Source organism: Mus caroli, unplaced genomic scaffold (genome assembly GCF_978045245.1).
Source record: "Mus caroli unplaced genomic scaffold, Mus_caroli_1 scaffold_15, whole genome shotgun sequence".
NCBI lineage: Eukaryota > Metazoa > Chordata > Mammalia > Rodentia > Muridae > Mus > Mus caroli.
Window position 1 is genome coordinate 78071983 of NW_028227270.1, and position 14940 is coordinate 78086922.

General features: G+C 44.8%; 1 protein-coding gene across 8 annotated transcripts in view; it reads right to left on the reverse strand.

Moving 5' to 3' along the window:
• Phactr1 (phosphatase and actin regulator 1) overlaps positions 1–14940 on the reverse strand; it is a 451705-nt gene that overhangs the window by 50286 nt on the left and 386479 nt on the right. For all 8 annotated transcript variants that reach the window (XM_021179969.3, XM_029468518.2, XM_029468519.2 and 5 more), the window contains one exon: positions 7402–7723. In XM_021179969.3, coding sequence (XP_021035628.1) covers positions 7402–7723 — 322 coding nt within the window. The remainder of the gene's footprint in view (positions 1–7401; positions 7724–14940) is intronic.

Below are 14940 nucleotides of genomic sequence, written 5' to 3' on the forward strand. Positions count from 1 at the left end.
AAATGTGAGTCAATGCAGCCAATACGCCATGCTGGCAAGGCTGAGAGGAACTGTGGGACCACCAAGTTCAGGACCAAGGGTCATTCTTTAGAATTCCCCGTGACCTTGAGATAATGTGAAGGAAGGTAACTAATATCATGAAATGGATCTGCCCTAGCGTTATAAGTTGATCTGGGTTCTTTGAAAGCTTCAAAAATATCCACGAGATCATAGAATTTTAGAGACTGAAGGGATTTTTCCCCCCCCCCTCAGGAGGGTATGCTACAGATTTCAATTTCAATTTAAACACCATGATCCTTTTTTGTTATTCTCAATAAATTTCATTCCTAGCTAAAATGTAAAACCAAAATCAGATTGCATAAACAAATGATACATTTTATGTCTATATTATTAATATTTCAAGCAAAATATCATGTCTTTTGAGACAAGTTTCCATGTAGCTCAGGCTATCCTGGAACTTGCTATGAAGCTGAGGACAACCTTGAATTAACATTTTTTTTTTTTTTGGTTCTAGTTCTGAGGGCTGTGATTACAAACTGTTCCCAGTTTCATGGAGTGCTGGGGACTGAACCCAGGTCTTTGTCCATGCTAGGTAGCCACTCTACCCAGATCCTGTTTGATTCCTGTGTGTCTGTCACAATGATTGGCATTCAGTTCTCAGTAGGTGCTGCCAGGAATTGCAGCCAATTATAGGATCTTAGCTGAGGAAGAACTATTCTATTTCTAATAACTTCTACATCAGAGTTAATAACTTACCTCAATAGACACAGAGTAGAGTTACAGACTGATACAGGCCATTAGAATATTACACCACTTATGTGGTTTTTCTCTGTCTAGGATTGTTGCTGACAGGAGGATAGTTTGTCCTCTCCTATGCTTTGAGGTTTTACTGTATGGTCCAGGCTGGATTCAAACTTGTAATCTTCTGGCTGTGCCTCCTGAGTCTGGGGCTTATAGGGATGCGCCATCTCTTTTGTCCAAGCTTTCTTATGGGTCTCTAAGTATCCTCACCAATGGTGATTCCAATCTTCTACCATCTCTCCTTTACTCCCGTTTTCTATGATCAACCTTCTACAATCTTGGAATATAACTGCCAACTTTGCCCCATTTCATAAGAAAAGTTTCATTCACCCATTTGGAGAGAGTGTTCTGCTCCTCCCTCTGAAATAACTAGGATGTACTCTTACTCCCTGTTGTCTTAGTTAGGGTTTCTATTGCTGTGAAGAGACACCATGACCAAGGCATCTCTTGGGACCAAAGGACATTTCATTGGGGCTGATTTACAGGTTCAGTCTATTGTCATCATGGCGGGAAGCATGATAGTGTCCAGGTGGGCATGGTGCAGGAGGAGCTGAGAGTTCTACCTCTTGATCTGAAGGCTGCTAGGAGAAGACTGCTGTCTTCCAGGCAGATAGAGGTAGGGTCTCAAAGCCCACCCCACAGTGACACACTTCCTCCATCAAGGCCACACCTTCTCCAACAGGGCCACTCCTCCCAATAGTGCCATTTCCTGGGTCAAGCATATTCAAATCACCACACTGGTCATCTGGCTACACTTTTCTTTTAGCTGTCAGAGAATACAACCCTGAGGTGCCCTCCCCACTAAGGAACTGATTGTCCTGTTAGATGGGCTCCTTCCACCCGGTTTTCTTTACAGATGAGCTCCTTCAGTCTGACCTCCCAGGGTCTCAAGGCTCTGCTAAGAGGAAGCCTCCCTCTGTTGTCTTCTCTGATTTCTCCCCAGCCCCAGACACAAAACCTGTTCTACAGCAGTTTCTCAGCAAAGAACTGTTGATGGATCTTCCTGTAACTCGGACTATGATTAGAATGTGTTTCCCCAAATCCATGCATTAGAAACTTAAGACCTAGTGCAGCAGTGTTGAGATGTGGTTAGGTCATGAAGACCCTGCTCTCATGAGTAGATTGCCCTTATCAAGGTGACAGGGCCTTTATCATGAGAGTATATTCATATTAAAAGCAGATATGACCCCACTTATCATGCTTGACCCCTCTCACACTCTCATTTTCCACCTTGAGAAGACACAGAAGGGAGGACCTCACACCATGACCTTGGGACTTACAGCTTCTAGAGCTAGGGAGAATATGCCTGTGTTGTTTGGGCCATCCAGTTTGTGGTACTCTAAGGGCATCCCCTGGCAAACATGCATATGAACTACTGAGTGAACCACACTGTCTCTTTGGGCACTGTGCTGGGGATGGAGGGGGGAGGAGTAGGTGCTGGGGTAGGAGAGGACTGCGGCAGCACAGGTGAAGACAATAGGCAGAGGAGAGTGTGGCGTCAGGAGCCAGGGGACAGAACTGCTGATGCAGACATCTCTACACTGCAGAATGGAGAGGATTTGCTGACCGTCAGGTGCGGGCCTTCCCGTGGATGACCCCAGGTTCCTATGTGAGCAACTTCAGGTAAGAACCTGTCTTTAATTAAGGAAGAAAAGACTTCTTTAAAAGCATAGGTCCCTTGAGGAGCCTTCTAGAATCCCTTCATATCCCACTTCATTTTGCCCACAGGAAATGAGAGCGCTGAGCTCACGGAATGGATTGACCCCAGAAAGAGTGAGCGGCTGGGATCAAAAAGTCCAAGTGCTAGAATGGATGCCAATTAGATTTCAGACCTTACTGCAGAGATTTGAAATAAGAAACCCAGCATAATATTTAAAGTGTTAAAGCATCACTCTTGAAGAAGATACGAATCACCCATGGAGAGAAATAAAGAAACACACACACACACACACAACCTCCAATAAGATCAGATCAAAATTTTCCATATGCCTTCTAGAGGCACTAAAGAAAAAATTTTATGTGCTATATATTTTTACTTAATGCTCACGTCATTTCTTGGACATTTGTGGTATGTTGCGTAATAAACTGACTGATTAGGACTGATTAAATCATTTGATCTTCACAAAGAACCCTAATGAGGCTGCTCTGTTAGTGTTATCCTTGTTTGATGGATGAGAAATGAAAGCCCATTGAGGCTACACAACACACTTCGGGTCACTCTGTTAATAAGCGGTGTGTCTGAGATTCAAATCCTGATTCTGGGATGCACTCATTTGACCATGAGATAGAATAAATATGAGCTCTCTTCGTGTCTGTGGGTAAATATAGACATTGAACGTTTCTTGTTCCCGTGCTCTATGTTCCTCCCCCAAGCCCACTCTGTAAAAAAAAACTACATGGCAGGGTCAGATGGGTAAAAATCTGAAAAGATTTAAGATCATCTCGGAGAAGTATGTTTAAGCCATCAGGAGGTCTAGTGAAGAAGCCCTTAGGTAGAGAACGCCATAGCTATCTTGAAAGATTTGAGAGTGTTTCCTAGGAAAGGGAGATCAGAAGGGAGACCAAAGAAGTCCGACCTACAACAGGGAAAGCTTTATAAACCCATCCCCAGAACAACTCATCAAGGTTCCCCAAGCAGAGATTAGAGGACAAACGGGAATCCAGTACAGACAGGGGTTAGTTAGCTACATAGCCTCCCTTTCATAGGCGAGACAAGATGATACAAAAGTATGTGTCAAAATCCAGGACTGTCTAATTTGCCATTTGATTTCACACTGCTACATCTTCAGGATCAGATTACATACGATTCTGGGATGATGCACTACAGGCGACTTCCCAGTAGGTCTCAGGGGACAGTGATGATACTAATGTGCGATGGCTCATGGCTCTTCACAAGCACAAGGCTGTCACACTCAGTGATATGTCTTCTCCTTGCAGTGCCCTTTGGGGTCCCTGGAAACTGTCAGGTGGATAGGAAAATCATGCCTTTTTTTTTTCTGTGAGACTTGGACAGTGAAGGCTGATACCGTGTTGTAGGGTGAGGACCACTGCCTCAGATAACAGTTCTCCTGTGACAGGACAAAGTGGCCTATGACCTTGATCTGCTCTCAGATCCTTTGCCAGTGCTGAGGGGACAATGTGGATACTTAGAAAAATCTCTCCAACTTGTCTTTATTTGGGAAGAAGATTTTTCCTCTCAGGATGAGTGTTCTTGTCAAAATAATGTATGTGTTGACTCTCTTTGTCCTGATGCTACATGAAGGGAGCCTATATCTTGGCCTGGGTGACAGTTGAGGTTGCACAAGGTGGGAACAGTGTCCAGAGTGCTACAAAGGATACAGACCATCTTGCTTCAGCTGCCAACACATGCTGTGTCTCCTCTCCTCTCTCCCAACACCTCTGTCCTGGTCTGTTCTGTGTTGGATTCATTTTACTAAAGAGCCCAAACCAATGAAGGACTTACAGAACTAGACCACTGCTCTAAACTCAACTGAAACATGCCACAGATGCCCACAGGTACAGTGAAATGGTACGTTGGAAGTGAAAATATGTTTAGTAATAGCTTAACATGCTGTCTCTGGTATTTTTGTTTAGATAATGAAAATTCATCTGAGACATAACAATTTATACTCTGGATAGTGGTCATAAGAGCACAAAATCACATGATTGGTATCTGTCTTAAGAAAGCATCTATGAAACACACACATACACACACACACACATATACACAGAGAGAGACAGAGAGACAGACAGACAGACAGACAGACAGACACACACACACACACACACACACACACAGAGAGAGAGAGAGAGAGAGAGAGAGTCAGGTAGAAAGACCTAGGCTAGAAGGGTTGCTCCCCCAATGAGCTATATAGGGTAGTGTTGTGAATAGCCCTGGGGCTAATTATATTTGATGTCAATTCCATTCTCCTGTGAGGGGTTATGAACAAGGAATGAGTCAGCACTCAGGTGATTTCCTGTAAACCTTCTTCCCACCATAATTTGTAAAATAAAGGAGAGCTGATGATTGGGCAGAAAGAGGGAAGGTGGAGCAGAAAGAAAGAAAAGAAGGAAGTTTGAAAGAGAATGCAGAGGAGGAGGAGGAAGAAGAAGAAAAGCAGAGCAGAAGCACAAGGTCTGGAGGAACCACAAGTTCTAAGGGGTCTCTTAGAGGGAGAAGATGGTAGTGTAGCGGTAGAGCTGCCCAATTAGGCACACAGCATATTTTCATATCAATTGTGTTGTGTTTTCATTGCTGGGCCATAATTGCATTGGAGAGATTTACCGAAACAGGGTAGTGCTTTTGAAACACTCATGTAGAAATAACAATTCTTTTTAAGATTCCCTCTTAATGTGTATGAGTGTTTGCCTGCATGCATGTGCAGCACACACATGCCTGGGTGCCACAGAGGCCAGAAGAGGGCACCAAATTCGCTGGAACTGGAGTTACAAACAGTCGTGAGTGGCCATGTTGGTGCTGGGAACTAAACCCAGGTTCTCCACAAGAGCAGCCAGTGCTTTCAGCCACTAAGCCGTCACACTGGCACCCCCTCCCCACGAATAACAATTATTATATTTTAAATTTTATTTTAATGTTCAATGTTACAAATGGACACTTTCATAAAATGCAGTAAGTGTTTCTTTTTTTAAAAAAAAATGAAGCCAGCCAGGCAGTGGCGGCACACGCCTTTAATCCCAGCACTTGGGAGGCAGAGGCAGGCGGATTTCTGAGTTCGAGGCCAGCCAGGTCTACAAAGTGAGTTCCAGGACAGCCAGAGCTACACAGAGAAACCCTGTCTCGACACCCCCCCCAAAAGAAAACCACTCCCCCAAAAGCCTTTTAAGACTCAACAAATGAGCAAGTAAGCAAACAAACAAAAGGATTCTGTCTAATTACTATAAAAGTATTGAAAGTCATGTTCTCAATTTCTGCAGTGCGGGTGCCAGTGGGAAATGAGCAGTTTGGGGGGAGGGGCTGTCCTTTGTGTAGGTGGCATTGGGGGAACTTAGCTTCTTTACTTAGTTTCCCTAGGTTGTGTGAGCAAGGATACAACACTGGTGACCACGATGATGATGGTGGTGGTGTGTTTGTGTGGTATGTGTCAAGATGTCACTTAAAGTCTAAGTAGTATTGCCATTCTTAACAACACTGGCAGATAGAGCCAGTGGCAAGGGTCCAAGTTAACAAGGGTTTAACAGAAAGGGAATTGACAGAAAGCAACCCAAAAGAACTGCCAGGGGCAACAGCTTCCCTTGGAGGTAGCTATTTCCCAACATACAACACTCTTGGCTGGGAGGCAGCCATGGTAAGCTTGTGCTTGCTTCTCTACTGTAGCAGCTCCTCCAGCCTTCCAGACTATGATTTTCTTGTCTGTCTGTCTCAGCAGACAGCCATCACTGCTCTTGCTGATATACCCCCGTTACTTCAGATGGAAACATTTTCTCCCTGTCATTAGGGAGCTTGCTTAAGCAGTGTGCTTTGGAGTCATTCTGAGAGATCTCAGAGATTGCTTAGGCACAAGGTTGGGCAGCTGATGCACTGGCATAGGACTCTCAGAAACAGTGAGGATGAAGGAGCTCCCTAGGTGAAGTCAGACAGCAGACACGGGTCGGGGAGCGTATTCTTTGCAGGCCTCCCAGAAACGCATCCGGAGGCAGTATCTGGCGAAGGGTCGGGTTATTCTGGTGACTGCCAGATACCAGTGGCCCACATGTGTATCACTCGATGCTATGCTTTGCTTCCAGTCCCCTGATCTGCTAGCCCTGCCATTCCCTCCCCGCCCCTTCTCATCACTGCCTGTGGCATTTAAACTGTTTCCAACGATCACTGAGTAGTCACGCCATTAAAAGTAAGCCATGTGATATGGAATATACAATTATCCTCTCCCCATTCCCCCATCTCGGGGCAGGGGAGATCACTATGAATAACCACACATGCACAGCCTTCTCAAACTGGCAATGTTGTTTAGAGGAAAAATATGGCCTAGTACGGATATACACATTACTCCTTTGTGTGTGTGCCTGTGTGTGTCTGTGTGTGTACATGCATGTCTGCAGGAACATGTGCACGTGTGTGAGAAGGGCCAGGTGTGTCATTTCTCTGGCACCTCCCACCTTGCTTTTTGAGACAGGTTGTCACTGACCTGGAACTTGCCAAGTAAGCTAGGATGGCTGGCTAATGAGCCCCAGAGAACTGTCTGTCTCTGTCTTTTTATTGTATTATTATTATTATTATTATTATTATTATTATTATTATGAGACTACAAGTATGTACCGTCATGTCTGGCTTTTTAAATGAGGACTCTGGGGGATTGAACTTGGATCTTCATGCTTGCAAGATTGTTCCTTATCAACCCCCCAACTTTTATTTATTTATTTATTTATTTATTTATTTATTTATTTATTTATTAAGTAAATGTGATTTCTCAGGTAGTTTGACAATGGAAACATACAATTCCACTATATGTCCCTTAAAACTCAGGTTTGATGTGACTTCACTCTCAAGCCTTCTTACGTTCCGCAGAGGGAAGGGAATGAGGCTTCCCACTCTAAAATCCCCAGGCCCCCCTCTCTCAAGCAAGCCCCTGCCCCCCCTGTTACCTTTCCAGCCTCTGCATAGTCATGGCGAGTGTCTTGTTCAGCTCATCGATCATCCTGCAGCCTGAGGGGTGCATGGGCAAGGTGCCGGTGGAGGATGGGAGATGCTGGCCGTGGCTGCCATACTGCAGCTGGTGCTGCATCTGGGATGGTAGGACGGTGTGGTGGTGCTGGGCCACGGCCTGCTGGCTGCTCTTCTGGGCTGCATAGGATGCCAGAGTGAGCTCTGGCCCCCCTACGGGCATACAGATCAGGACTTTCTTTGGAGGTAGCGGAGGCGACAGTTTCACTGGCAGACAAGGCAATTTCACAGGGGCGCCAGGATCTGCGGCAGAAGGAGGGTTGAGAAGCACATATGAGTCGAAGAACCCAGAACATCATGTGTGTGCACCCATGAAACCCAGAACATATGTGTGTGTGTGCACCTTGGGACGGCAGCCATGGAGAGAGGCCTCCTGGATATAGTGCCTCAACCTAAGACCTCAGCATAGTGTGGATGCTATTAAAGAAACGTTTACTAACTTGTTTCTTGACCAGAGTACTCTGGAACCTGGATGGCATGAGAGATGGGACTCAGGACCCGTTAACCAAGGCTCCTCAGCAGCCCAGGTAGGATGGCATCAGGAAGGTGCATGCCATGGGAACATGAGCGGATACAGAAGCCTTCCATGGAACCTGTCACAACTACTACATATTTGCCGTTGTTAAAGGGACACATTCTTTCAGCTGACAGGGTCCAACTCACCTCCACTGACGTGGGAGAGAATCCAGTACTATGGTCAAGTCCCTCCCCACGAGTGACCATGCTGCCAGCCATAGTTCCTTACCTGTCACTGAGCAGTTCTTTTTTGCGACTCAGTGGTTACAGAATGTGACTTGGGCACACCAAGTCAGGGTTGGGGGTGAGCATGGTTGCTGGGCTGGTGGGTCCACTCATGACCGATTACACTGCGTGGGTCAGGGTTATGGAGGGGTCTTTGGGGCACTCAGTAGTTTATCATATACCACACACACACACAAACACACACACACACACACAACTGAGGTACTTATATATTTTCCAAATAACTTTGGTGATGAAAAAAAAAAAAGGTTGTGCAAAGCAAACCACTAGGTGCAGGTCTATAATCTGGGCACCTGCAGAAATCTGCAGCAGGAAGGCTGCAAGATGAATCCATTCTGGGCTACAGAGGAAGAGGCTGTCTCAAGAACCCCAAGAGTTTGGCAGACTCAGGAAGATAATTACTGTGTATGTTATCTCATATGTGAAGCCTAGATTTTAATTTTTATATATGTGTGAGTCTGTTTGTGCGTTTGGTGGGTACATATACGAATGCACATGTGTATGTGTGTGTGTGTGTGTGTGTGTGTGTGAGCGTGTATGTGCAAGTGTATGTTTGTGGGCATGAGTGTATATTGGTGAATGTGTATAGGTGTGTGCATGTGTGTGTTATATGAAACAAGAAAGGGGACCATGAGACGGGGAGAACACTTTTGGGGGGAATAAGGAGATAATAATAATAATGAGGGTAATGTAGTATATGATATATGATATGGAAACAAAAGGGAGGCTATGGGAGGGACAGTAAGAGGGGAGCAGGAGAACCGGGGCGGGGGAGAGAAGGGGGTCAAAGAAGCAAAGTATAGTTGAAAACGCTGTAAGGGACCCATCATGCTAGTGTTAAAAAAATAATTCAACAGCAGCAGCAACAATACAACCCCAGTAACCCCAGTAACCCCTGCCCTCCCCAAGGCTGCGAATGTGGTTCATTAGCTCTGGGTTCTATACCCAGAACAGCAAAATCAAACACCAAAGAGTATCACTGGTCTCATCCACTGGGACTCAAAATTTACTGTATTCTGAGATATATATATATATATATATATATATATATATATATATATATATATATAGTGTGTGTGTGTGTGTGTGTGTGTGTGTGTGTGTGTATGTGTGTGTGTGTGTGTTTGGTTCTCTACAGAGCCTTTGGCTCTGTGACAGTGTCATTAAAGCTCCCTAGATGTGGTCCACATTAAGAGGGGTCATGATGAGACCGGCTCTCAGAGAGCATTCTGGGAAAGATCTTACAGTTCTCCCACCTAGCCCTCCTTGAGCTCATCTGGCCCTGGAGAAGGGTGGGGGCTGGGTGTGTATCAGGTTGCAAGCTTGTCTAGGAGAGCCATGTTCAGGATGGAGTGCCACTGAGGAGCACAGTGTCTGCTTGTCACACTCAGTGCCCCCTGTCTGCAGGCACCACCTTCATGGCCATTGATCTTTGGAGTCTGAGACTTCCCTCCAACTGCCCGTTTCTGTTCCCCGAGCTAGCTGGTGTCAGAGCATAACCAGGACTCGGTTGCTCCTCATCCAAGGCCTCCTGTAGGCTACCTGCTGCTTGGCTCAGTTCCTCAGGCCCACACTTTTAGTGGTTTGCTCTGACCCCTGCTATGGGAAAGAATGCTAAGATACCCAGAGAGCCTCTGGGCAGAGTTATGTCTGTGACACATACCACTCTCCTATACTCCAATATCCTCCCTCCCTTGGTGTCACATGAGTTCTGGTCTCCACCCTCAGTGTGGTCTGCCTAGTGGCATATGTGCTCACTTATGGCCTCCACACAAGCTGCTGAGGTTTTCCTCAGCCTCCTCTGGGTTCCTTTCCCTCAGCACATTGTCTGCCGAGGAGCAACTGAAGTACGTGCTTAAGCCTCCCCTCCTCCATGTGGCATCCAGTGGTCTACCCTTAGCAAAGCTCCTTAACTGTACCCTCCATTCTCAACCACTGGTGTCCAAACCCTGGACCGTGGTATATTTCTTCCCTGTGTTTTGGGATATTCTGTTATGTCTTCTCGAGCAAGTCCTATTTTATCTTCCAGATCTAGCATACAGGAAAAAACCTCTCTCCCAAACTGTCTTTGCTCATTATAGCCTGCCTTCCCCACCACACAGAGACTATACATCAAGTTAGCATTAATGGTAAGAGCAGCAATCACAGTGGCAGACATTTGGGTCAAGGGCAGATCAAGTCTATCTCTTATTTGAAATGGTGGGACTGTTAATGTTACACATTCTAGACTATTCCAAATTTTAGAATACAAAGACACACATGTAATGGGGACGGGGGTCCAAGCACAAACACAAAATTCATTTATGTTTCATATATATCTTTGTATACATAGCAGAAAATTAATTTTATAAGGTTTTATAAAGATTTCTTTTAAGATTATGAGTGTAAGTCGGGCGTGGTGGCGCACGCCTTTAGTCCCAGCACTCGGGAGGCAGAGGCAGAAGAGTTTCTTAGTTCGAGGCCAGCCTGGTCTACAAAGTGAGTGCCAGGACAGCCAGGGCTACACAGAGAAACCCTGTCTCGAATAAACCAAAAAAAAAAAAAAAAAAAGATTATGAGTGTATCTGTGTGTGGTTATGTGCACGTGTGTGCAGGTATCCTCTGAGGCCAGAGGCACTGGATTCCCCTGGAGCCGGAGTTGCAGGTGGTTCTGAGATATCTGACATGGATGCAGGGGATATCTCTTATGTTCTTGGCAAGGGCAGTGTGTGCTTTTATTTTTTATTTTTTAAAAGATTTTATTTATTTATTTATTTATTTATTTATTTATTTATTTATTTATTTATTTATTTATGGTAGCTAAGTACACTGTAGCTGTCTTCAGACACTCCAGAAGAGGGCGTTAAATCTCATTACGGATGGTTGTGAGCCACCATGTGGTTGCTGGGATTTGAACTCAGGACCTTTAGAAGAGCAGTTGGTGCTCTTAACCACTGAGCCATCTCTCTAGCACACCCTCCCCAACCAGTGTGCTCTTTTAAATGATGAGCCATCCCTTCATGCCAGTTTCAGAGATTTTAAGTAAAATTGTTCATGAACCAATGTTTCTATACAAATGAACCAGCCCTTTTAAAGTTAAGAAACTATTGCACTTATGATTCTGATTATTGTGATTTATGATTGTGTGTGTGTGTGTGTGCGTGTGTGATGTGAGACAGGGATTATTGTGATTTATGATTATTGTTGTGTGCGTGTGTGTGTGTGTGTGTGTGTGCACGTGTGATGTGAGACAGGGAGAGGTATGTGCACGGTACAGATGTGGAAGTCAAAGGACAACTTGGCAGAATCCTTCTTCCCTTCCACCTCTGTGTGGATTCTGGTAATCGAATTTGGGTCTTCAAGCTTGCATGGTCGGTAGCAAGTGAGTAAAATGCCTTTACTCACTGAGTCATTTTGCCAGCCCTGAAACCTTTAAATTGACTTGAGTATCCCTCAAATATTAGTGATTAGTGCATGAAATAATATTTGCTTAAGGTATGAAAACATAAGCTTTCTGAATAAAAATGGGAATCCCCCCGCCCCCCCAGCGTTGTAGCAAATGCTAGCACGTTTGTTTCCCCTCTTGCCCCACCCCCACCCCACGCTGCGGAGAAGTTACCCATGTGCCTCCCTGTCTGCTGCGGAGCAACTGCGCATGCTCCTTCTTTGCTGAGTGGCACTCTGCTCTGTCTGCGGCCTACAGCTTTATCTTCCCCAAGATGTGATGGATATGAAGGAAGCTCTCGCTCAGGAAGGGAGAACAAATGTTCTCTTATTTTTATACTTCCAAGAAGCACTTTTTTCCCCCAGTGTATAGTGAAATATGAAATAAGACCCAAACAGAAGTAAGAACCCACTAGGCCAGCAACTGAAGCTAAAGCAATTTACAAACAAATGTTGAAAAAATTGGCTTAGACACTTAATTTTTTTTTTTTCTTCCAAGATACCAGCTTCTCAAAGTTGTGTTTCTTTGGCCTCCCTGGGAAGCTTGGGAGAGACTCACTTCTAAGCCTCACCTTTAGAGATCAGGCACTGAGGGTCTCCAACAGAGTCTCCCCTGGAAACAAGTGCCCAGAGATCACGCCTGTCAACGGCGATGACACTGTGCAAAGTGTTACTAGCATAACCTAAACTTCTTGAGCTAAAGATGTTAAGATGAACGACACCACTAAAGCTACGGTCGTGTTAGCAAATTGCACAGTCATGCTAATGCTTAGTTGTTGAGTCTGCAAGATGGGATGAATCAGCTTGTCACATGACTTGTAAGACGAGCTAAGATAGAAGAGCTACCATTCTTGCTGGTTACACCATCACCACTGCTGAACATTTCCCTGGGGAAGCCCCTCCCTCTTCTCAAGGTGGGCCTAGGACCCTCCTAGGTCCCAAGCTTCCCCGGCCCCAGCGGCTCACTGTGGTTCATTCTTCTTGACTTGTTGCAGAGACTGTTTGTAGTGGGCAGCCGTGATGTATTGATCAAATCCTACTGAGTGTGGTCATTTTCTCACCCATCTTACTAAGCACCAGGAACTGAGCCTGGTACATAGTAGGTGCCCAATGTTGTCATGATTTCTTCTCATCATGACTATAGGTCAGTGGGAAACATGGTATCCAGCTTCTCCTCTGCTAATGAGGTCTTTGTTTGTTTGTTTGTTTTGTTTTGTTTTGTTTTGATTTTTCAAGACAGAGTTTCTCTGTGTAGCCCTGGCTGTCCTGGAACTCACTCTGTAGACCAGGCTGGCCTCGAACTCAGAAATCCGCCTGCCTCTGCCTCCTGAGTGCTGGGATTAAAGGCGTGCACCACCATGCCTGGCACCAATGAGGTCTTAATCTGTTAAAAGCCATCTAGAAAAGGCTAAAGGAATGCAAGGGAGTTTTCTGGTGATGGCCCACTGTTTTGCATGGCCTGTGATGGGTGAGCTTTAAGAATGCAGGGTCCTTAGAGACTTCAGCCCAGAATTGCTTCCTGGGACTGATGTGTCTCTCCTGTCACTATTACATAGCTTAATGATTCCTGGGCATCAGCCCACCCTGTTGGGCACATTCCCTGCAGATCAACATGAAGATGAACTTCATTGAATTATTGCTGTTTAGATGAATTAATGATTTTATAAAACTCCTGATTTGATTAAATAATTTCAGGAAGAAAGTTTTAGGAGATGGTTTTAGTTGTTTTGCCAGAAGGATGTATAATAAAGTTAGAATCAAGAGTAGAATATGCCCACTCCTCATAGAATAGTAAGGAAAGGATACATAGCAAGGACTAACATGAGCTTTCACAATTGCACCAAGAAGAGAACAGGCTTGAGACAAATTTGTGATCAAGGAAAAGTATTCATTCTAGGTCAGGTCCAAGGATGAAGCCACAGGTGTACTCACGCTATGATAAAGCAAGGCCCTGTGAAACTGTTGCTTTGAACTTATAATGAGCTTGTAGAATCAAACACTGCTTTGAATTTAATATCAACATCCTTCTGTCACACTCCTTTTGTCTGCCCCATGCACCAAATGTATATATCTGTTTGTCTATATGTATGTATGTCTATACATACAGGTGTAGGTATGTATATGTATGTGTGTACGTATGCATAAGCACTTGTGGAGTTGATGAGACAGGTGGTTGGACCAGACCAGCGTGTGCATGTGTATGAATGTTTGTGTGTCTGTGCACATTATCTATGTAAATGATTTCCTTTCATTTCCTTTCTTTTCTCTCTGGTTCACAAAGAGTTAACTAGTTCCAAGACTCTTGCCTGGCCAGCAAGAGGTCCTTGAGCCAGAAGGAAAGAAAACCAGCTCTGGCTTATGATTTTAGACAATGAAATGGAAATGTGAGATCATTTCTGCCATCAATTCTCTTGATGGAGGACTGCCGGCCATGGATGTGCATCAGTGGAGGTTAAGTAAGCCACAAGGAGTATCCCTATTCTAAAAACCTGATCCACTCATACATCTGAAATATTCTACACCTGAGCTTTCATAATGGATCAAAGTAAAAATGCATGTCCTCTGACAATACTGTATACAGTGACCTTCAGCCTGTGCATACAAGGTATATTTGGAATAAATGAATTTTGTGATCCTATCTGGGTTCCATCACCAAGATGTCTCACTACATGATATAGATGAAAATATTACAAAACCTCAAACAATCCCCAAGGATGAAGCATGTCTGGTCCCAAGTCTTTCAAAGAAAGGGCAATGGGACCATCTACTTAAAGCCTCTTTTCCTACGGCTACCAATGAACTTTTACATTGGCACCTGTTCCAGGAGCCTATGTTTTAACTACTAACATGTGAACAGTGCCCATCACAGCTAGTAGCTCTTGGTCCCTAATGCACACAGGTGTTGGAAGGATTTCTCAGTCATTTGTCACCTGGTTTTAGCACGTTAGATGCCCCAAGATATGAGTCCCGTATGACACATACTTAGGACTTAAATTATACTACTGCCTCAGAGTCCCCTTGCCTGAAGGAGGGAGTTAACAAGAATATCATCAATTCCTTCAGCACACAAGCCTGCCCCAGGGGCTTCATGATAGCTTGAAGTTTTGCTTTGGTTAAAAGGAAGATGCTCTGACAGACCTCTTTTTAGGGCCAGTGATGCAGGAGGAAGCTAGGGGGTGTGGCAATGCCCCATGTCAGGCCAGGGTATGGTAACTATGGCATGCATCAGGCATTCCAGAATCCTGAAATCATAGACCATCCTAGACGACACCAAA